This window comes from Watersipora subatra, chromosome 2, assembly GCF_963576615.1.
Source record: "Watersipora subatra chromosome 2, tzWatSuba1.1, whole genome shotgun sequence".
NCBI lineage: Eukaryota > Metazoa > Bryozoa > Gymnolaemata > Cheilostomatida > Watersiporidae > Watersipora > Watersipora subatra.
Genome location: NC_088709.1, coordinates 28649894 through 28674931, shown reverse-complemented (window position 1 = coordinate 28674931; position 25038 = coordinate 28649894). Strand labels below are relative to the sequence as shown.

At 33.5% G+C, this 25038-nt stretch overlaps 2 protein-coding genes across 3 annotated transcripts in view; one reads left to right on the top strand and one right to left on the bottom strand.

Moving 5' to 3' along the window:
• The window catches only part of LOC137388701 (uncharacterized), a 57173-nt gene that overhangs the window by 28087 nt on the left and 4048 nt on the right, over positions 1-25038 (bottom strand). The window contains exons 1-5 of one of the 2 annotated variants that reach the window (XM_068075158.1): positions 15825-15862; positions 14648-14808; positions 12160-12364; positions 8788-8938; positions 1734-1841 (exon numbers count right to left, since the gene is read on the bottom strand). In XM_068075158.1, the coding sequence (XP_067931259.1) occupies positions 1734-1841; positions 8788-8938; positions 12160-12364; positions 14648-14786 (603 nt within the window). In that variant the 5' untranslated portion in view covers positions 14787-14808; positions 15825-15862. Of the gene's footprint in view, positions 1-1733; positions 1842-8787; positions 8939-12159; positions 12365-14647; positions 14809-15824; positions 15863-25038 lie in introns of those variants that run through there. The other variant, XM_068075157.1, reaches the window with a different exon arrangement.
• LOC137388702 (lymphocyte cytosolic protein 2-like) overlaps positions 16302-25038 on the top strand; it is a 120672-nt gene continuing 111935 nt past the window's right edge. The window contains exons 1-2 of the mRNA XM_068075159.1: positions 16302-16505; positions 20868-20930. Of these exons, the coding sequence (XP_067931260.1) occupies positions 16431-16505; positions 20868-20930 (138 nt within the window). The 5' untranslated portion in view covers positions 16302-16430. The remainder of the gene's footprint in view (positions 16506-20867; positions 20931-25038) is intronic.

Genomic DNA, 25038 nt, shown 5'->3' with positions numbered 1-25038 from the left:
ACACAATGGCTTCTGTTTACACTTTCATGCAACCTCATTCGTCGTAATATTTTCACAAATATACTTCGCACAATCATTAAAACCACGTCTATTGTCCTTACGGGTCTATTTCATCATCATTGTAATGCTGTCACTTTGAGCACTGATATCTCAAAACCTACCGTAAAAACTCGTTTAATTTTTTAACTTTAGCTCGGAGTGCATATCATCCTCTGATAAACATGACGAGCCTGTTGGTCACCTGTGATAGTCGAAAAATGCTACAGAAATTGTTCGCGCTATTTGGCAGGAAGTATGGGTTACATGATCAGATTACGACTAGATGATTGGACCAGGCTGAAACGAAACTATAAAGTAGCGAGCATCTATATTTGATACGTGCTTTCCGGTAGAACCCGAAGTGTTTGTCATAAACTAGTGGCTACAAGACGTTTTGTATTGAGCCTTTTATTGGCTTTCAATTTCACTTGATAACATCACATGTCAAAACAATAACCACAATGTTTGAGTACGCCATCGAAATAAAGAGATTTCAACCTACGGCGTTTTCGTGATGGCTGCGATTAACTATTCGTTTTTTTGCTTTTAACTCTTGCTACCGCAAGTCGATGTATCAGCTTTCGCAGTAATATAAGTACAGACCGTAAGCCGATGTATCGGCTTACCAATAGGGTTCCACTTTTCTTTGCATTACGAAGCCTACACATTAGCTAAACTAATCAAATTTTGTCTCCAACGAAACAACCTTGTTGTCAATCACGAGCAACCAATAGAAAATTTTTTAGCTCAACAATTCCATTTCCAATTATTTTTCAAAACGGCAAAACCAGATCGTTATCGTCATGGCAATAAGAAACACACCGCAATAGTTCAATGCAAATAAAGCGCCAGAAAAATTGTGAGAGTGAGATTTACTAAACAAATTTTATACTTATCTTGTAGAGAATTTTTTTCTGAATAAGATGCATTTTACAGTTAAACGATATCTGTTTTTATTCTCGAGATATTGCTTAAATACTAGCAGTATATCGGTTTTTCGAAAATCCGTTTGAACTAATTTGGGAAGAATAATCGTTCGGTCCGAATTTAATGCGGTAGCAAAAAGGTTAAGAGCTTGTAATCCCATTTCCACATATTTTGCACCTACAACACAACAGAATAAGACATGGTGAACCTTTTGATACCAAATAACTGTAATGTGAATTTTGTTGCAAGTAAACCATTAAAGTAATTTTAAATCAAAATTTTAAAATTAATCATAATTCAAGTATATTTTAAACAATAATAAAATTATTAAATAAATTATAGTTGTTGATACAAAGAAGGCACATAATTGGTTGACGACTTAGCTAGCCATATTCATCTAGTTTGCTGGTCCATTAATTAAGCAACACATTCCTGAATAATTGCTAATCCTCTTAGTTTAATCCACCTGCTTATGGTTGCCAAATTTTAATCCTAGATATTAAACTGCAGGTTGAAAAAGGAATAGGTACTCCCATGCATTTTACAATTAGCAATAAGAATGAACACCGACTAACTTTCATTGACTTTAAAACTATCCTGCTTTGGCTAAAGACAGTCAAACAACCTACGAAGTATGTCAATTTAACAGGGAGGCGTATGAATACACTCGAAACGCAAGACACATTATGTATTTTTGCAACAAATAAAAAGGATGTCTCAGATGATATTGGCTAGATAGATGGAAGAAAAGATGTCTAGCGACTTACTCGAAACTTTAGATCAACTGTGCCTTCCTCTTCATTTTCGGGAGACTCTCTGCTTATGAATGATGGCACGCCGGCAGCGAGGAGAGATACACGAGCAGCTGATGCTGACTGTAAAACATAAACAATCTTTATCCACCAAATTATGGTGAGCTGAGGCTATAGCAAGTAACTCACAAAAGAAACCTAGACATATAATGCCTTACATTTATTGAAGTACTATCCAATGTCTGTCCAGAAACATGATAGAATTCAAACAAAAAATTTGAGATTTCGTTTTTTCCGATACTGAACAAAAATTTGCAACTTGAATAACTTTTAAGATAAGCTGAGAAAACACGATGGCTCGAAGATATTTCTCTTTCTTGTTAGCGTCATTATTTAACCATAAGCTAACCTCAATATATGAATGGTTTGATATTACAATTAGTAAGAATAAAGAAGTTTTTCACATGAAACTTTATGAGACTTTTTCGTCAGAATAAAACCTACAAGCTAATTATAAACTTTTTGATTTTACACCAAAGTCTGAGAAAATGAGACTGGAGCACAGACTGCTACAGCAATCATTACCCATCCTGTAAAAATCTGTTAAAGGTTGACTTGCAACAAAATTCACATTCCAGTTATTTGATATGAAAAGATTCACCATGTCTTACTCTGTTGTGTTGTAGGTGCAAAATATATGGGGATGTGATTACAAGCTCTTAAAAGCTCAAAAACAAACAGTTAATCGCAGCTTCACGAGACCGCAGTAGTTTGGATTCTCTTTTCAAAACGGCTCAAATGTGACGTAGCTGTGGTAAATGGTTTCTGTTTACACTTTCATGCAACCTTAGTCGTCGAAATATTTTCACAAATATACTTCACGCATTCAATAAAACCATGTCTGTTGTTCTTATGCGTCTATTTTATCGTCATTGTAATGCTGTCACTTTTAGCAGTGATATCTTATAACTTACCGTAAAAATTCGTTTAATTTTTTAGCCTTAGCTTGAAGGAGTACATATCATTGTCTGATAATCATGACGAGCCCGTCGGTCACTTGTGATAATCAACGAATGCTGCAGAAATTATTTGCTAGGTATTGGGTCCCATGATCAGATTACGACTTGCCGATTAGACCAGGCCGAAACAAAACTGTAAAGTAGTGAGCATCTGTATTTGATACGGGGTCTTCGGTAAAACCCGAAGTGTTTGCCGTAAACTAGTGCTACGATAAGTTTTATATTGAGCTTTTTATATGCCTTTCAATTCACGTGAGAACATCACGTGACAAGACAATAAATATATTTCATGACGTCAGAGAAATAAAGAGATTCCAATCACAGCGGCTTTGCGTTTTTGAGCTTTTAAGAGCTTGTAATCACATTTCCACATATTTTGCACCTACAACACAACAGAGTAAGACATGGTGAATCTTTTGATACCAAATATCTGTAATGTGAATTTTGTTGCAAGTCAACCTTTAATAAAGTGTTCATGAGAGACTGAGTGTACTATATACATTACATGCTCTTTTAATATACAGTTTATAGAGGGAAATGATAGACAAATGCTTTAAATAGCCATTTTTTAGTCTTGGAACAAATTAAAACTAAATACGATATGTTGTAATGTGAAAAATCATTTTGGAATTCAAACTAATCATTTTTAGACCAGCCTTTGGAATATATTGATACAAAACAGGGGTCAGACCATTGATGATGTCACACAGATACTGCTTATCATCTACATAGATTCTAAAAATAAAGCTAAATGTGAAGTATCACATAAGATTATTAACAGCACCCAGTCCTACCAAGATCATCCTTTAACAAGAGGAAGAATACCTTGAGTGACCAGGTTGCGATTTACATGTTCAGACCATCAAATACGATCTCTTACAACAAAGAACTGGACACACGAGTGTGAAATAAGACAATAAGGGTTACGAAACTCATGGCTCGCAAAAGTCACCAAGCATTTTCATGTGGGGGTCAACACACTCGGCTGTTGTTTTTCTTTGTGTTGCGAAATATATTTTCATTGGACAAAACCAGTAAATTTTGTTGGGTACATGCGGCAGGAAAACTGCTCGCAGGCTATCTTTTGCATGAGGAAATAGGCTTGCCACTTTAGTTGAGCTGTGAGGGTACAAAAAGCTGTAGTCAATTATGATTCCGCCAACACATAATATCACAGTTACGAAAGTCCGAGTCTTCAAACATACAAGTAGAATCTGAAAACTTGATGGATAAAATAGATAACAATTTCTTGTGAGCTAAAACCCAAAGGTTTAACCCATGCACGGGCAACCTACGGCCAGCGGGCAAAAATCTGGCCCGTGAAGGCTTTTCATCCGGCCCGCGAAGACCTTTGATAAATATAATTTTTATTCTTAAATTTAGAAAGTAAAAAAGAACGATCTCAAAAATAAAATTTCTTTTAAAGACAATAAAACTCCCTCTATGAGAATCTCATCAACCTCTGCATTCACGAGAAATAATCATAAATAGATAAAAATCATCCTTTAGCATCCATATCCTGACGTAAATATGACATTTTGTTAAAGGTTGACTTCCAACAAAATTCACATTACAGTTATTTGACATGAAAAGATTCACCATGTCTTACTCTGTTGTAGGTGCAAAATATGTGGAAAGCTGATCACAAGCTCTTAAAGCACATAAATTACTTTTTTTATTATATATTTCAATACATCAGAGTCTTGGCTTTCGAATGAGCCTATATTCAACACACAAAGAGTAATAGAAATATGAAAAACGGGGTGTCAAAAGCACGTCCTGCAAAAAAACACTTGGTTCAGGTACTCAAAATGTGGCGTCATAATTCTCATTTAGCCTTAGGTCGTCGATCCCTTTCGCTGCCATTGAGGCTGCGTTTTTCTGTGACAATCGGTGCTGTTAAACCCAGAGAGCGCTAATAATAAACTAAGATTCTAGATAATCAACAATGCCCGATCGTGCTAACGCCCGACCAATACAAACACATGTTCTGGGTTAATTAATTATGCTTCAATAAATGTACTGTTGTAAATAAAAGTAATGAAATCACATCGATTAAATTATGACCTGCGGTTGCGTGGCCCTAGGACTAAATGTCAATCGCACTTTCGGCGAGATCACGCAATGCTTGAAATTAATTAGTCTGTCGTCACCCGCAACATCACATTAAAAATAAAGAGCTAGTGCATAATATCGTCGGGAAAATATAGTATGGTTCTTGGAGTCTGAGGTACTTATCATAGAAATAATATGTACATGGATAACTAATGACACTGATTCCTTTGTCATCTTCATTCGTTCTCTGGAGTTGTCCTACCTTCGCCTGCCAACAGCGTCATTATCGTCACTTTCGTAGTTGATAAATAAGCGGTAAGAGCACACAACAACGAATATGAGAATTGTGATGTCACAATTTTCGAGACTATGCCAGTAAACTTTTTCGCGGTAGAGCTCTGGGGAAATCCTATAGACACCAACCAATGTCTGTCTCACCATGGCAAACAATAGCTCATTCGAAAGCCAAGACTCTGATGTGTTGAAATATACAATAAAAAAATTATGTAATTTATGTGCTTTAAAAGCTCAAAAACGAACAGAAAATCGCAGCCACACGAGACTGCCGTAGTTTGGATTCTCTTTCTAAAACGGCTCAAATGTGACGTAGTTGTGAGAGATGGTTTCTGTTTACACTTTCATGCAACCTTATTCGTCGAAATATTTTCACAAATATACTTCACGCATTCAATAAAACCATGTCTATTGTTCTTACGCATCTATTTTATTGTCATCGTAATGCTGTCACTTTTAGCAGCGATATCCTACAACGTACCTTAAAAATGCTTTTAATTTTTTAGCCTTATTTTGAAGGAGTACATATCAATGTCTGATAATCATGACGAGCCTGTTGGTCACTTGTGATAATCGAAAAAAGCTGCAAAAATTATTTGCGAAGTATTGGGTCACATGATCAGATTGCGACTTGCCGATCAGACCAAACCGAAACAAAACTGTAAAGTAGCGAGCATCTATATTTGATACGGGGTCTTCGGTAAACCCGAAGTGTTTGTCATAAACTAGTGCTAAAAAAAGTTTTATATTGAACTTTTTATTGGCCTTTCAATTCATGTGAGAACATCACGTGACAAGACAATAACCAAATTTCATGGCTACGTCATCGAAATAAAGAGATTCCAACCTACGGCGGCTTTTCGTTTTTGAGCTTTTAAGAGCTTTTAAACACATTTCCACATATTTGGCACCTACAACACAACAGAGTAAGACATGATGAATCTTTTGATACCAAATAACTGTAATGTGAATTTTATTGCAAGTCAACCTTTAAACCATAACTGTCACGAACAACTTTTATCGTATTTTCTAAGTAAATCAGACACGCTGATTTCGATTTTGTACTCAAAATAAAGATTAGTCCACTAACCTTCAAAGTCATTTAGGCTTTTTTAAAGCGTTTCAATATCCATTTCAAAAACAACACAATCGGCATTACAAGCTCCGCCCATAAATATGTGATGAAACCTAGCTTTTTCAGAAACGGAAGTTGGGAATGTTTAGTCCGATTTAGAATAATAGAGATGGGTGTCTTAAAACCCATTATTATCTAAATCCAGCCTGTAAAATAGTTTCAGTTTTTTATGAAAGGGATATAAACTATTTAAAATTGCTCGCAGCTTGTTACATGACGTTTAAATGGGCTGGACGCCGAGAAAAATGAGCTCAAAAAGCGCGGTTTTATCACGAACTAGCGTTGTTATTGCGCTTTTTAAATATGCAATGCTAAATAGCTTATCTACCTTTCAGAAAAGACTGATATTATTTTTAAGGCTGAATTTAGATATTAATGGATTTTAAAACGCCCATCTCTATTATTCTAAATCGGTCTAAACATCCCTACGTAACTTCTGTTCCTAAAAAGCTAGGTTACGTCAAGTATTTATGGGCGGAGCTTGTTATGCCGATTGTGTTGTTTTCGAGACCGATATTAAAACGCTATAAAAAATCCTTCATTTCTCTGAAAGTTAGTGGCCTAATCTTTATTTTGATTACAAAATCGGAATCAGCATGTCTGATTTACCTAGTAAATATGATAAAAGTTGTTCGTGGCAGTTATGGTTTAAGTAATTTTCAGCAGTCAAGGACGATTTAGCGCGAAATTTCACTTCTAACCGAGATCACATTCCTCAGTGATGAAGTTACAGTTCCTGAATCTGTCGCAAAGGGTCGAGTAAAAGGATGACTGATGCCAGGAAGTGAAACTAAGCAGCTGGCTTTCAAAATAAAAGGCGCCAAAAACTGTTTCTTCCCTTTTTTGTGTATTCAGTTGCTCTGAAGATACCACCCTGGTGATAGGCCTAAGCATCTTCATTGTTTGATGTAGTATTATCTCTACCAGTTTTCCGCAAAGAAACAAATCTATATTTCTGATACATTTTTTTTTAATTTCTTGAACGCATCCAACCCAAAATGTCGTCATCAAAAAAGAGGAAAGTGGATAACGAATCTCGAGTGTTCAAGGAAAAGTGGATCAATGACTATTTTTTCACACAAATCAAAGAAAAACCAATGTGTTTATTGTGTTCAGAGTCAGTTTCTGTCATGAAAGAATATAAGGTGAAAAGACACTACATTTCCAAACACTCATCTGCGTACGATAGTTTTCAAGGTGAACGTAGAAAACAAAAAAGGTCGAAAAACTGATGAAAGAATTGAAAGAGCAGCAGACAGTTTTCGTCAAGAAACGTGATGATGCCGACAATATTATTCGCGCTAGTTACATTGTTAGTGAGAAGATCGCAAAACATTCAAAAAATTATTCTGATGGCGAATTTGTGTCTACAAGCAGTAGTTGATATTCTGTGTCCGGGTAGAAAAAAAAAAATGATAATATTAGTTTGTCTCGCAGAACTGTAACAAGACGGATTGACAAACTTGCTACCAATATAGAAACAGGCTTGAAAGAACTTGCTTCAAAATTTAAGTATTTTTCCTTGGCTATTGATGAAAGTACTGGCGTGGCAAATATAGCCCAATTTGCAGTTTTTGTATGTGGAGTTGATGCCGATTTCAATATCACAGAAGAAATGCTTGGTCTTCAAGCAATGAAAGACACTACTACTGGAGAGAATATTTTCCAAGAACTGAAAATATGTCAATGTTGAAGAGGCTACCGAAGAATTGCAGATGGAATTGATTGAACTCCAAGGAAATGAAAACTTAAGACGAGGAATGAGAGATTATTCGTTATTGGAATTTTATAAAAATCTATGTAAAGAAGCTTTCTCCAGGATCACAGACTTTGCAAGAAAGAAAATGTCACTATTTGGGAGTACTTCAATATGTGAGCAGCTGTTTACGAAAATGAAACACGCAAAATCAAAAACAAAAACAAGGCTTACAGATAATCACCTTGAAAATAACCTTAGAGTAGCCGCCTCCAGTATTTCACCAAACATTGAGGCACTGGTGAAGAAACACCAAGCCCAAATTTCCCATTAGAATAAGGTTTTGTTACAATTTTTCTCATTCGTAATTACAAGATTAATAAACTATGTGCTTCAATATTTTTTGCTCATTAGTAATTATAAGAATAATAAAGTGTGTTTCCTTAAATTGTTTTTAATAAATATTTTAAGCTTTTACAATTTTTGTTTCCTTACCCTTTTTATGTAAAGTATTAGACAAATGAATAAAAAAATCAGTAGTTTAATATATGTTTATCTGCATAGTATATATGAAATTATAAGTATATATGTATACATATATTGCAATTCTATAATTAGGACCCCTGGCCCGTGGCCAGTCTTGGAAAACATAATCTGGCCCACACGTGAACAAAGGTTGCCCATGCATGGTTTAACTGATCAAATATCAATACGACATTGCAAAATTATATTCTTCGTAATTAAAGAAAAGATGTTTTATGATGTTCCATTTTCATGCTGATGGAAACACTGGTACAACAAGCCAGCGTTGGATAACTCTAGCTAGATGCAACCCGTACTTAGTAACAACAATATAAACAAGAGTCATACCGCTGGTGTCCGCGTTTTCATCAGTTCTGGCTCTATGACAACCATGGCCGTCTTCTCAAGCGTTGCGACATTCTCTGGGCCAACAACAGCTAACTGCTTTTTGCCTCCCATAGATACGGTGCTGCCCGCAATTGGCAGCATGCCCTCAACACTGCAATACGTGATGAACATGAAATCCATCATCTCCAATAAATGCCATAACAGGTAATTACATATCTGCAGAGATGAGGAGAGTGTAGGTGGGTGTGGTAAACCTAATGCTTCCGTACTCTCATTCCATTAAATACATGTATACATTGCAATGTTAAGGCATATCTTTAGTAAAGCATTGATGTACAATATGTACAGAACCGAAATATTAACAGTTTAAACACATTCTTTAATAAATGCTGCTGCTGGAAATGCTTTTACGCACATAATGTAATAATGCTTAGATTGTCATATAAAGGTTTTCAAGCTTTTTTGAACAACTACAACTTTTAAATTTCATACCATGAAAGGAGTGTGTTGTTGAAATAAGTGAGGGAGAAAAACAAAACTGTAAGTGTTTAAATATAAACATGAAATAATTAGCAAGTAATGGCTAAATATAGTCTGTTTTGCTACAATTACAACGAAAAGTTATTTGGTATACAATTATTTGAGTTTAATTTGTTTCAGTGTTGGCATCACAAGGCAAACATATCGTATAGAGTGGTATAGAAACCCATAGTAATTATCTAATGCAAACACCTGGTAAAAATCTTCCAAACCGCCATCATTAAAAATTAGTAACAAAACAATATGCTAACCTTAGTAATTATAGTTACCTACAATAACTTTAGTGCTTTAGTGGTTTGCATTTTACTATGTGTGCATTATAGTATGTATTTTACTATGTGTGCATTATAGTATGTATTTTACTATGTGTGCATTATAGTATGTATTTTACAATGTGTGCATTATAGTATGTATTTTACTATGTGTGCATTATAGTATGTATTTTACTATGTGTGCATTATAGTATGTATTTTACTATGTGTGCATTATAGTATGTATTTTACTATGTGTGCATTATAGTATGTATTTTACTATGTGTGCATTATAGTATGCATTTTACTATGTGTGCATTATAGTATGTATTTTACTATGTATGCATTATAGTATGTATTTTACTATGTGTGCATTATAGTATGTATTTTACTATGTGTGCATTATAGTATGTATTTTACTATGTGTGCATTATAGTATGTATTTTACTATGTGTGCATTATAGTATGTATTTTACTATGTGTGCATTATAGTATGTATTTTACTATGTGTGCATTATAGTATGTATTTTACTATGTGTGCATTATAGTATGTATTTTACTATGTGTGCATTATAGTATGTATTTTACTATGTGTGCATTATAGTATGTATTTTACTATGTATGCATTATAGTATGTATTTTACTATGTGTGCATTATAGTATGTATTTTACTATGTGTGCATTATAGTATGTATTTTACTATGTGTGCATTATAGTATGTATTTTACTATGTGTGCATTATAGTATGTATTTTACTATGTGTGCATTATAGTATGTATTTTACTATGTGTGCATTATAGTATGTATTTTACTATGTGTGCATTATAGTATGTATTTTACTATGTGTGCATTATAGTATGTATTTTACTATGTGTGCATTATAGTATGTATTTTACTATGTGTGCATTATAGTATGTATTTTACTATGTATGCATTATAGTATGTATTTTACTATGTGTGCATTATAGTATGTATTTTACTATGTGTGCATTATAGTATGTATTTTACTATGTGTGCATTATAGTATGTATTTTACAATGTGTGCATTATAGTATGTATTTTACTATGTGTGCATTATAGTATGTATTTTACTATGTGTGCATTATAGTATGTATTTTACTATGTGTGCATTATAGTATGTATTTTACTATGTGTGCATTATAGTATGTATTTTACTAAACTTAAAACTTTAAAATTAAATCTTATCACTTATCTGTTTGTGAATCCGTTTTCACCACAACGGATAACGCTGAACTGAGATAGCGAGCAACATATATCTCTTTCCAGCATTGTGGGAATTATCTCGGTGAATAGCAGTGTGACAGCTGTGTTATTTCCTCATAATCAGTACAACGATCGCCAATTTTAATTTCGAGAAAAATTTTGCTCTGGTATGGTGAGGACGAAAAACCATCGTGTTTCATAGAGTTAAGGGAAAAATACTTTATAACAAGGGCAGCGTAACCCGTAAGAGCAATAATATCAACATATAATAGGAGCAACATATCAATTAATACGTGAAAAAGGAATACAGTATATGGCAGGAGCAATGGAATTGTAAGAACTGTGTAGCTTGGTTAGATACGTGTTTAGAAACTTGCGGTTGCAATCTTCGTGAGTTCAAATCCAGGAAGAAGCGAGGTAACGGCGTACGACAAACTTTTGAGATTTATATACAGTACACCCTCAGAATATGATTAGCCTGATATACTATTCTTTCACTTTACAAAGTTGAATATGATGACTTGTCCATCTCACAATACGCATCTTATTTCACCATACGATTGCAACAAAATTTTCCCCCAAGTTTAAATTTGGCAGTCAGTGTGGTGTGCTTATTACATACGACAAAATAACAACGATGCCGGAATGATGTTCGCCGAAAACATTTTTACAATGCCTGCAAGAGACACGATGACCGATTTATCTCAGTTCAGCAATTTTCCTATGTAAAACGGTAATATTTTCCCTTTAAAACTAGTAGCAAATTTGGAGTTGTAATCCCTACAAACAGAAGGTAAGTGGTCAGACAATTCCCTTTAACCTGCTAACAAACATCCACTTTATTATGAAAAAATTAACGGGCTTTTTGCCAAAATAGGCTGGAGAAGGTTTTAATGAGATCAGCCAAGTTATATTAAAAACGAAACCAAAAACTAATAAGTGATAAGATTTTAATGATAGAAAATTAAAATACAGTAAAATAGTTAAAAATACATACTAAAACGTAGCTTCAAGTATGTATTTAGCAAGCTAAACTTATTTGAAGTGAATTCAAAGTTTATGTAAAACCTCTGGCTGTACATAGCACATTGCAACATTACCGTTTAAACGTAGATCATAACCTAAAAATAGACTAAATATACTGAAGTTGCTGTAGGTAACTGTCATTACTAAGGTTAAAATACTATTTTTTTTACTAATTTTTAATATATACAGTACTTGTATAAAATTTTGATAATTCGAATTATATAATTACTACAGTTTTTATACCTCTCCATACGATTTTTCACTATACGACGCCAACCCTGGAACAGATTAAAATCATATCGTGAGGGTGCACTGTAAATAGATTACTTACTCGGTTCCTGCTTGCCCGGGTGTCTCAAGCGATTTCTGCTGCCCGTTGCTGGTGTTGATCAGCTGGAGAATCTGACTCTGAGTGAGCCGTACCACCTGACCAGTGTTCACGGTTGTGCCATCTGCATTCTGCTTATACACAACTACTGTTTGCTTACGTGCTTCCGGCTCAGGTGAGGCCTCTGCCAGTGATGTGCCATCCAGCCCTGGAAAAACAAGAAAGGTGCTCATAACAAAATCAATGAGACAACCCAAAAGCCTTTTTGTATCATGATATGACCTTCTTAAAAAATTGCTTAGAGCTTTAAAAGTTGCCTTGCTACAAAATTCACATTACAGTTATTTGGTATCAAAAGATTCACCATGTCTTACTCTGCTGTGTTGTAAGTGCCAAATATGTGAAAATGGGATTACAAGCTCTTAAAAGCTCAAAAACGAAAAGCCGCCGTAGATTGGAATCTCTTTATTTCGATGACGTAACCACGAAATTTGGTTATCGTCTTGTTACGTATGTTCTCACGTGAATTGAAAGGCCAATATAAAGCTCAATATAAAACTTATCATAGCACTAGTTTATGACAAACACTTCGGATATTACCGAAGACCCTGCATCCAAGTATAGATGCTCGCTACTTTACAGTTTTGTTTCGGCATTATTCAATCGTCAAGTCGTTCTCTGATCATGTCACCCAATACTTCGCAAATAATGTTTGCAGCACTTTTCGATTACCACAGGTGACCAACAGGCTCGTCATGAATATCAGACAATGATATGTACTCCTTCGAGCTAAAGTCAAAAAGTTTAACGATTTTTTGCGGTGAGTTATAAGATATCAGTGCTAAAAGTGACAGCATTACAATGACGATAAAACAGACGCGTAAGAACAATAGACATGGTTTTATTGAATACGTGAAGTATATTTGTGAAAATATTTCAACGAATAAGGTTGCTAGAAAGTGTAAACAGAAACCATCTCTCACAACTACATCACAATTTGAGCCGTTTTGGAAAGGGTATCCAAACTACGGCGATCTCGTGTGGCTGCGATGTTCTGTTCGTTTTTGAGCTTTTAAGAGCTTGTAATCACCTTTCCACATATTTTGCACCTACAACACAACAGAGAAAGACATAGTGAATCTTTTCATATCAAATAACAATAATGTGAATTTTATTGCAAGTCAACCTTTAAGCAGAATTATCAAGGAGTATATTAAAGAGCAGACAACTTCCCAGAGGTCAGAAGAGAATTAACACCAAAACACCATGATTGCAATAAGCAATGTCTCAATAACTATAGCTAAAGAAGATTCCAGAATTAATATTTAATTTAAATTTAGAGAAACAAATATATTAACACGTAAACCCAACTTGCAAACATACGTCACAAAAATTGCTACATTTTTTATTTTAATGATACAGTTAGAATATATACTATACATGTATACATGTTCTTTTTAGCTTTATTCTTTTTAGCAAAGTTTTATAACTGATAAACAGGTCACATATCTTGAACCAGATAACATCATCAATATATTCATCCAACAGATTAAATGAGAATAGACACCAAGCACTGCCAATTTATTATGGCTTAAAATTTTACCATGAGTACCATGAGAGTAAATAAATGATGATGTAAAGCTGAACACAATAAGGACATGTGCAAAAATGTTAACATTTGTAGAATTGTCTTCTCCTGAGACACCTTGACCACAAAAATGCTTAGAGATTACATAAACTTGTTGATTCAGCATTTATGAACACACTCTATGATAAAGTATTTCAACATCCTATCAGACATTCAGTCACAAGAACTATGTGGTCCTCATGGCGACAGGCTATGTAATTGAGCATCAACACAGGAAACAAATAACACATGTCGTTCTAATATGGATACTCAGCTTCAACAAAAGATTCTTTGATTTCCATCTTTTTTCGTAAAGCACTAACATACAAACAGAATATGACTGAGTTTTTTTAGTTTCACAGTTTCTTTTTATATTAATGCTGATAAGCAATAATTCTGTTCGCAAAGCTGATAAGGAATCAAAGAATATCTACATTGAGTCAGAATGAACAAAAACGTTATTGGTAAGGGAAGTTGATTGTATAACTGAATTACATGTACATGTATGTTAACCTAACCCTAATATAGAGTAAATCAGAGTAAACTAGGCCACATACTGTACATTTATATTTTGATGACACACTCTACCAACAAACATAAGTATTGTCTACCCACAGTCTTGTTCATGTTTGGATGATTATTACTTTTCCTTCAACACATAATTAAGGTTTTCCAGCGTTTTATATTGCAATACTCTATGTATTACTTCAAGTATTTATACTTGCTTTTTGGCACTGTAATATGATTAAACAGAATATCAAGTAGTTTCATAACCTTTCCTTCAACATACAACTTGAATATGTAAGGAAAACATTGAACCATTTACTTGTCAAGTCAAAGTTTGAGAGTAATCTTAGAGCTCACCAGCGAATGACTGTAGGTGGTTTGCCTTCATATGAAGCTTCAACTCTTCAATATCCTGACAGGTATACTTGCAGTGGCCACACATCACCCGAGCACCCTTGTCGACTTGTGGAGGGAGTGCCTCACCACAGTCTGCCATCGTTATTCTATGTAAAAAACACCTAAAAAAACTCAAGGTTTAGTTATTACATTGGCTTTACTATATATATACTAAATTATTATTGTGGCAACAAATAATATACTGAAATTAGTCTTATAATTTAATAATGACTTATTCGTTGATGCGAATGCTCTTACACAAATTTACCAGCTGTAAACAAGCTGTAAGAATTACCCAAAAATCTAGGTATTGTGGAATAAATATCAAATGGTCAATTGTTATAAGATGGTCAATCGTAACAACACGGGACAATGAGTTTAAAACAGTTAACTAGACTAGCATTGCCTAAGGTAAAGCACACTACCATGTTAATACTGCAAATGGCAACCGGTAATACAAACTGATATGAAGTAGCCTTATTGGCAAAGAACAAAGGGAAGTGGGAGAATATGTCCTAGTGAAAAAATATCAGTGCTGAACAAAACAAATTTCGCAGCTACAAAAGACTTATCCACCCAAAGCAGTCTTATTACACCAGATTACACGGGTATTCCTCAGCAAAGCCATATGAAAATCTGAATTGCGTTGACTTCCATAGATAATGACTACTGTGGAGTGGAGACAGGTTACAATGGATACGAGATTGTTATTCAATAATTATTATTTTATGATGCAAATGATTGGGAAAATATTAGACAAAACATATTTTACTATCTGCCCACGAGTAGTAGTAGTTTTTTATAGGCATATATGCAGTGCCATGGTACGGTAATTTACATTTCATCAGTGACATTCATTTAATCTAAAATTTGTCAATTTTTCTTTTTCGTTAAATAGAATGGTCTTGTATCTAAAAGCTCGTTTTATTATATTACAAAGTTAAATTATTAAAAGGGGTTACATAATTGGACTGCTTTAGTTGGAGTTACAAGTTTCCTATGAGTTCAATAAATAATTGCATCTCATTTGTAGCTTTTTAAGCAAGCATTTTTAAGCGTAACCGTTAAAATAATTTTACAATCGCTTTTGCATTAATTGTTCATACACCACGAGAGCCAGACACTTTTTAGTACACACAGACATGTGCCTTTTAGTTAGTAACGCCGCTGTTCGTGAAACCAACTCCGATCCCTCTAGAGAGGTCGTCAACAGAGCTCAGCATACTCCTGCCGCCTTTTTTAAACGTCGGAAATAATATACAAATCTTCATTTTTGCTTTGTATTAGATTTCTGTTCGCTTTTAAACTATTTTATTTGTACGTTATATCACGAATTTTTATATTTTTAATAAACTATTTACTTTTAACGACAAATGGAGCGAAGACAAAGTTACAAAACAACTAGATTACAACGACGGACAAAATGGCGATCTCGTGAAACGAGATTGTTTACGCATATTTGCAATTTTGACCAATTATTTTACAATTACCATTTTGGCGGGTATTCTTGCGCGTGCTTTTGCAAACATGAAGTAGCGAGTCAACGTGAACAGTTTTAAGATATATTTCCTGAATGCTAAAGCTTCCTCCTTACTACGCCGTCGTCAGCGTCAACGTTTTATCTGCAACACAACGGTGTTTTAATTCTGTGATTGTGTTTTACTGGATGCAAACTTTAAAATTACGATTTAACTATTGGCGTTGTTGGATTAGATTAAGTTTTGCTTTTATAACATAACTGATCATGGAGATGCAACTGCCCGTGAACGGAGATGTGAAACATTGGGGTATCCCAGCCGTGGCAGATTGGCTGATAACTGTAAGATTTTATGAACAGTTTGGTTGTTTTGTATTACATTAGTATGAACCTATAAACAAATTTCATATTATCAATACTGGTTAACTGAGATCCAGGAAAACCTCAAAGCTGAAACTACGGCCGGAACATGGCCAAGCCAAGTTGTTTGGTTAAACAAAAATTTCCCAGTTTTGTTTTTTGTCCGCATTAGTCAACTAAATTTGAAAAGTGAATTTAGTTGATTATTGCCGCTGTTCTATTTAGTTTTAAGAGTTTTTGTGACGATAATTATACAATTTGGGTTATAATTGAATTGCGACAATTAAATTCGCTCGTTTGTCTCTAGGGTAATATTTATTGAAATTAGCATGAGAACACAGAATTCTGTCGACTTCACTAAGACTAAAAAAATAAAAATAGAACTTAAATGAGTATGTGATACGAGTAGTGGATAGGGTATGGTATGTGTGCAAAGCAACTAAGTAAGGGATGGAGTAGAATAAATTAAACACCTTACAGTATACATGATATATGAAAGAATAAACATTTGATATGGCATTTAAACTACAATTTGGATTAATTGATTGTACTAATAAGTATTTGTAAAAAAACCAATTTATTTATCAAGTAATTTTTAAAATTACATGGTACTCAGCGTCATTATTTACCTGCTTACATAGGCCTATCCATATTAACTTGTCGGATGTTTCTATCTTGAATTGGTCATGGACGTTTAAATAAATGAGTTGTGGAGTTTGTGGAAAGTTGTGGCGGACGTTTTAGAATAGTATATAGTTTGATAAATGACTGTTTGTAAGCATGATTATTTTAGACAAGTATTAGCATGCATACCTTAACACATTTTTAATTGCCTTGTTTAGTATTATGGTACAATTAAAATCACGTAAGCTGAATTCTTCTTTCCGCAGGGTATGCAATGCCTGGTCACAGGCTGTGGTTGGTATAGTTTCACCTCTCCACTCTACTTTCTGTTTTTGCTTTGTTCTGTTCTGTTATGTGCTACACAAAAATGCCTTGAAGATAATTTTGTGATAACATAGACCTATTAACTGTACTTTTAGTTAATACGGATAGTCATAAGTATAGTTAATAGGTCTATGTGTGATAAAGACAAGCTTTTATTGGCATCATATAAATTATAAATCACTTTTTAAATTGTTGGTATTTTTCGCAATTAAATACTAAATTGAACCTTGTATTGGAATGCCACATCGTTTTTCAGTTACAACTTAACATCGTGCGATTTATTAATATCATAATGGTCACTGCTAATAAAGAGTCGTAGCTTTGTAGCATTTGTTAATTTTTTGACATGAAAGGCTAGTATGTCTTAATATGGTTTGATTGCTAGATGCCAATGGAATGCTTGTACATTTCGGCATAACTCCCCATTTTAAGCCTCAAACACACAGTATTGATGGCTGCGCAAACCATCCGGCTTCATGTTACCAATGTGAGCCTTGATAATGTCGGACAGCATTTACGTGGGTCGAATTTAATTCTCCTTTTTGTCTACATTAGCACGAATGTTAACAATTCCAACTCATTTAAAATAACTACATTTTACAGCTTACTTATCTACCAAGCTGATTGTAGAAATAGTTAAAGTTTAATACTGTTAGTAAAGGATTGCAGCTCACCAATGGATATTTCAATTAGCAAATATGTCAACGTATAACAAAAATACAAAATCTATAGATTTAACAAATATAGAAAGTCTTTCTGTTGTTAGTTATATTGAATGATACTGTTTAAATAATACTATTTATACAGATGTATTTTTGCCAGAACACTACACGCACATCTACTCAATGTAAATGTACTTTTTGGAAGTAGTTAATTGAAAATAATTAATTTCTTCAAAAAATTAAAACAAGAAATTACTAAACAAAAATAATTAATTCTATAAAAAAATTGAGTGGATGTACTGACTCTGTTTCACAGGAGGTTGTCTTACATCTGATGTGATAGGTTATATTTAAAGAATAGAGAAAGCATAATATTATTATGCTTTATTATTCATCTTGAGGTGTTGACTGATGTTCTAAAAAAAGAATCAAGGAGATTGACCAACCAGAAGCTGAGATATAGCCAGCCAAACACAGGTCTACCAAAAAACAAAAGTGTTTTGGTAATCATCAATATATGACGTATGAAATCGACTTGTATGCCATTGGTCAATTAAGCCAACTAATGCGCTCTCCTATAACAATCACGGCGTTTTAATTGGTTTAATCCCTGGAAGTATAGAACAATCAAATTGGGCCTAACAATCATCGCTCCTAGAATTCCGAACCAGTCCCTCTGACGTGTAGATTAGTTTTAGCATAAAATAATTACACGCATCTATTATTTCGCAACATTTCGCTATCTTGCTAGTTCAGCTCAGTTTTGTTGTTCTCCTACTTAGCTTCCCTATTCAGACTCATCTTTAGCGTTGTTCAGATTTTTTAACTATAGCTAATAAATAGAATCGATTAAATCAATCATCAATCTCGGTTATCAATAGGAATTTTCTACAAATTATATTAGTTACATCATTTATTCTATACGCAGTTATATTATTATTTTGTATAATATGCATTATGAATATTATATAAATCATAAAAAATAATCATAGATAAGATAATAGATCAATAGAAAAATCAAAGCAAAAGTTATCGTTTTCTTTTCTTATAGCAAGAGCAGCACGGTCAAGTTAGTCTTTTTAAGATTATGGCTGTAGTGAACTTCCAGTCTGTTAATAGTGACGATAATCATGAAAATCAACTGAATGCTGCAGTAGATACACAGTAGAAAAATGATGAAGGAACAAAAAGTCCCATTCCTATTTCTTATTCTAAACAAACTGCAATCGCGGATATCGCATATAGACTATACACGCGCCGTTCGTTGAACAGATGATCTTCGGAGCATATCCGTGGAGATCGAGTTAAAATTTGAAGCACAATAGTCAAAATCTGCTCTTCTGCTTTAAAAAATCATGGTGAGGGGTTGTGGGCAAATGCCTTTACCACACAATGTTTGGATGATTTTCCTGAGAAACCAGAGCTAGTATGTAAATTATTTACTATCGCGAGAAGCGTTTCACATCTCGTAGCGAAAACAATCATTATACATAACGGCGGTAAGGGTGCGCAACTCCGGCACAAGACCATTAAGTCGATTTTATACGTCACAGTTTTCGGGATTTTCGAAGGGTTTTCCTCTGATTCGTTATTAGGTAGACCTGTGTTTGGCTGTCTATATCTCAGCTTCTAGAGGGTCAATCTCCTTGATTCTTTTTTTAGAACATCAGTCAACACCTCAAGATAACTAATAAAGCATAATAATATTATGCTTTCTCTATTCTTTAAATACGCTCAGTATTTGGCACTCATAACCCCCGGCTGTGTACGCAAGTTTGTCAACATAACTTTCCAGACAAATGGTCACTGTTGTAGTGTGGATGGCATCCAATTTGAACCAGGTTTTCTTTTATAAATATAACCATCTGCACTAAATTTAACTGTTAATTTAGTTAATTTAAATTGTTATTGAACTCAAACAAAGTTAATTTAACTTTTTTAATATTTTTATACCATATGCAGACAATGCAGTATAAGTTATGTTTTTATTATCAAAGTAGCAATGAAATATAATTTTAGCATGCTCCTTACCATCTGCTAGACTATTCTTTCATATTTAATATATAGATTCCAAGAAGATGGTTTGTGTTCCTATTTTTGGAAGGTTAGATGCTACATGGTAATCATGGTATAGTTCTTTACCTACTAGCCTACCACATCTTGTAACAAAATAGTCAATGATATAACTTCATACAGTCAAAAGTTATGTTTTTTGTATAGGCCCTATGTGATATGAAGATGTAGATTTCATGAAGCAATTATTAGCATTTGAAGGTATAAGGATTCCACCAGCTCAGTTTAGCTGTTAATATTTTATTCTTGTTGAAGCGATTTATTCCAACTTTGATCATAGACTAACTAATTGAATTATCATAGAATTTGAACTTTTAAAAAGTATTGTGTATTTGTAGGTTACAGTCTGCGTTAATCTGTCAAAGGCAGAATTTTGAGAGCAATTTTGACAAAAATTGGCTTTTGAATATTTTTATTTCATTATTAAAAAATTTCAATACATACTCTGTTGCTAAGCAAAATTAGTCAACAGCATTTACACATTTGCATGGGTAAAAGGTATTTTTCTATGGTAGAGTTTTTATCATCCAGCAACCGTTTTCTTCACGTTACGGCAATTTCTACCTGAGATTGTCTTATTTGAAGTTAAATATATCACAACCTATGCAAAAAGATTTGGTAGAGACTGCTGAAAGACATTATTATGGTTATTATGTTGTAGTATAAAATGAATAATTACATAATAAACTTCCAAGATCAATACGTTGATGGAGCTAAACTGTTGGTAAGTACCTATCATCTTCCTTTGAAAGTAATACTTATTGCTTACTAGCAGTTAGCCAGATAGCCAATCAGATAGCCAGCGATTGCCAGATAGCCAATCAGATAGCCAGCGATAGCCAGATAGCCAATCAGATAGCCAGCGATAGCCAGATAGCCAATCAGATAGCCAGCGAGTGGAGGTTTGAGAGGCTGGTCGTCAGGAACGAGACAAAGTGTGGAAACCGAGTATTTTAGCGACTTGATGGAAGGCACGAAGCATACGCATCTGAAGTTTGGATAAAATCGGACAAAACAATGTGAAAACCCATAGCGTTTATGCATGCTAACAGACACGCACACAATGACAATGTGGGATTTGTTAACATACGTTAATAATAATATTATTTACTGATTAAGTGTTATTATATTAGGAAATTCCACTTTGTCACTGCGTGTGTATACTGTATATGTATAAGTTTTTCAACGTAGTTATATAAAGTATATATCAGTGAGTTAACATAACTTATGTATATACATGTGTATGTACATGTATATATATATATATCTATATATATATACCGTATGTATCGGATTATACGGATTATTATAGTATACGGATTATTTACGTCGTAGGAAAACATATTGTACCTGTTAGATATATATATCTATATATATATATATCTAACAGGTACAATATGTTTTCCTACGACGTAAATAATCCGTTTCAGTAACGTTTACGTTATATGGATTTTACGTTAGAAGAACAGTAAAATGCATGTAGATTGTCTAATCCGCTCTAAGATCTTTTTAAACTTACCTCTTTGGGCATACAAAAAGGAACAATTTGACTCGACTTTTTTAATTTGTGGGCTGTATCGTAACTGCAGTATTATTAGTTTGCATCGACAACCTTTCTCTTTTTTATGATCAATCTAACTGGTTTTACAGATCATTATTTGAAGTAATTTTACAATATTTTGATGGAGCGAGCGGGCACATGTTTGATGTTCATTTACAACGATCGCTTATTTTTTTAAACAGCAAGGTGTACTTTGCAAAGTAAAACTACTAACAAATATTTTATACGTCTACAATAAAGCAAAACGACAAAATATTTTACAAAAGTGGTACTACTCATTCGTCGTCTATCTGTATCCAGGGGTCAAGGTTAGGATAAAAAAGAACTTTCGACAATAGTCCAACTCGTGACATCTGCACCAATTGATTGCCTTTGTATTTATGAACATTGCGCAGCTACCCTTTTCTCTGTTTTGTCGACACATCTGGTATCAGTGGAAAAATAATCCATAATTTTGCTGTTAATTTAATTAACATAATAATACAAATAATGCTGAAATTACAATAACAATAAACAAAATAAAAAATAATGTCCATTTAATAGAAATATATTTCATTTGCAACTTTTTGACGTGGCGCGCGCAGCAAAGAGTTTTTAGTGCTTTCTGTAATCCCTTCTTTCATTACATATCAAAAGAAAAAATAAAAAGTCAAAAATCAGGAATTATTAATTGAACAAATGTGTTTTAAAAGTTGATAATCTAATAGTATTGCGGAATATCAGGATAGTGAATTATGGGCTGCAGTGATAGTTAGTTCATAAACTGAAACATACGATGGTATATCTAGTATGTTGGTGGCAAGGAAGAGAAAACAATGTTTGTCTTATGTGCGGGAGAATAAATCAAAATATTATGGGCATGGCGTGTATGTTAGAGATTGTATACTGGTAATCATATGACAAGATTTTAATAAAATTAAAATGTGTAATAGTAGTTGTTATAAAAGTAAACTTATTTAATCTGCTGAGAGTGAACAATTGTTTTACAACTTTTTATTCACTTTGTTTCGTTAGAGGGAAGGCAACTCAGATATTTGTCGTGCAATTTTGAGTTGACCACTACGATGAATTCCATAAATAAATGTAAAGTTGAATCATGACCGTTCTAATGTCAAGGAAATATTACAGAACTCAGTTGATTACACCAGAGAAAACAGATAACAACGGTACAAACCGCTGTAATGTTTCTTATGTGATGTTACTTCAGTGTCTTCATATCGTTCTGGATGAAAACATCTAGAGACCTAATTCTGTAAAGAGATTGCGGCGTTTATACGATGACCAATCACATTCTTCAACACATTTCAGCTGAAATAAGTAGGTTGATGGATCGTTTGACACTACAGCTCGTTTATTTCTGTCGATGAACTAAATCTTCGACATACTGTAGCAGGGATGGCCAAATGATTTTGGTCATGATCCGCTACAGCCAAATCTGACAAATTAAAGATCCACAACGAGCTGTAGATGTGCATTTTTCTTTTTTACCATACATAAACATGCAATTATTTGTGCACAGCTTACAACAAAGCGTCAAATAAGATTTAAAAAAACTTTGTGTACATAATTTGACTAAAAGTTAGTGAATAAATGTGCTGTAATAAAAATTTCTGATATCAGTGAGAAAAATGATGAGTCGGCTTTGATTTCACAATACTATCAAAAAGCGGTTTCCTGCTACTGACATCACATCTTAAAATTCATGAAAAGGAGTATTTGTAAGTCATATGCTATGATTGTTTTTTTACAAAATTCATTGCTAAAAACAAAGCATTTACAAAAATTCTAAGAAAAGTTTAAAAAAATTGTGTTTAAACCAAATTAAAAAAAATACATTAAAGACATTTTTTAACAGTCATCTTGGAAGATCCACAAAAAAACTACAAAGATCCACACCCGGATCTAAATCCACCATTTGGCCATAGCTGTACTATAGCCTAATAGAAATCTCTTAATAATGAGAGCTTTAAGTTGAAGGTCTGCTATTTGGGCAGGACAACTACAATAGCCCAGTTGATCTTTTTTGTACAGTAGACGCCCCTATAATGTAGACCTTTTTTTACGTATATTCCTTTGAACATAAATCTTTTATGTAAAGTTTTTGCTTTTGGTTCAAATTCTCAAACTCGGTTTGAATAACGAGAGTCTCGTAGTTATCGTTAAAAAAAATCGTTTTCTGTTTTGCTGCACATAGGAGAGAACAACGTATAGGAGTGTCTATTACCGCATATATGTTTCATATATATATATCGACATAAAATATATATATTTTCTTCTAATTCAGGCATAGCCTATACCTATTTTCCAGCATATATCTTTTTGTGAAAAGAGGGGAAAAAATTGATTTAAATTGACATTGAAAGTGTGCGCTCTCCTTAACTTAACATAAAGTTACTGTAATTATGGACCCTCAACGGCGTGTAAGTGAAAATACAAATAGGAAAAAGTTGTTGATGCCATATACCAATAATACCATATTTACAGTGACTAAACTAAGAAGTTGTTGATGCCATATACCAATAATAACATATTTACAGTGACTAAACTAAGAAGTTGTTGATGCCATATACCAATAATACCATATTTACAGTGACTAAACTAAGAAGTTGTTGATGCCATATACCAATAATAACATATTTACAGTGACTAAACTAAGAAGTTGTTGATGCCATATACCAATAATAACATATTTACAGTGACTAAACTAAGAAGTTGTTGATGCCATATACCAATAATAACATATTTACAGTGACTAAACTAAGAAGTTGTTGATGCCATATACCAATAATAACATATTTACAGTGACTAAACTAAGAAGTTGTTGATGCCATATACCAATAATACCATATTTACAGTGACTAAACTAAGAAGTTTTTGATGCCATATACCAATAATAACATATTTACAGTGACTAAACTAAGAAGTTTTTGATGCCATATACCAATAATAACATATTTACAGTGACTAAACTAAGAAGTTGTTGATGCCATATACCAATAATAACATATTTACAGTGACTAAACTAAGAAGTTGTTGATGCCATATACCAATAATACCATATTTACAGTGACTAAACTAAGAAGTTGTTGATGCCATATACCAATAATAACATATTTACAGTGACTAAACTAAGAAGTTTTTGATGCCATATACCAATAATAACATATTTACAGTGACTAAACTAAGAAGTTGTTGATGCCATATACCAATAATAACATATTTACAGTGACTAAACTAAGAAGTTGTAAAAATTAGCGTTTTTTTGTCCTGA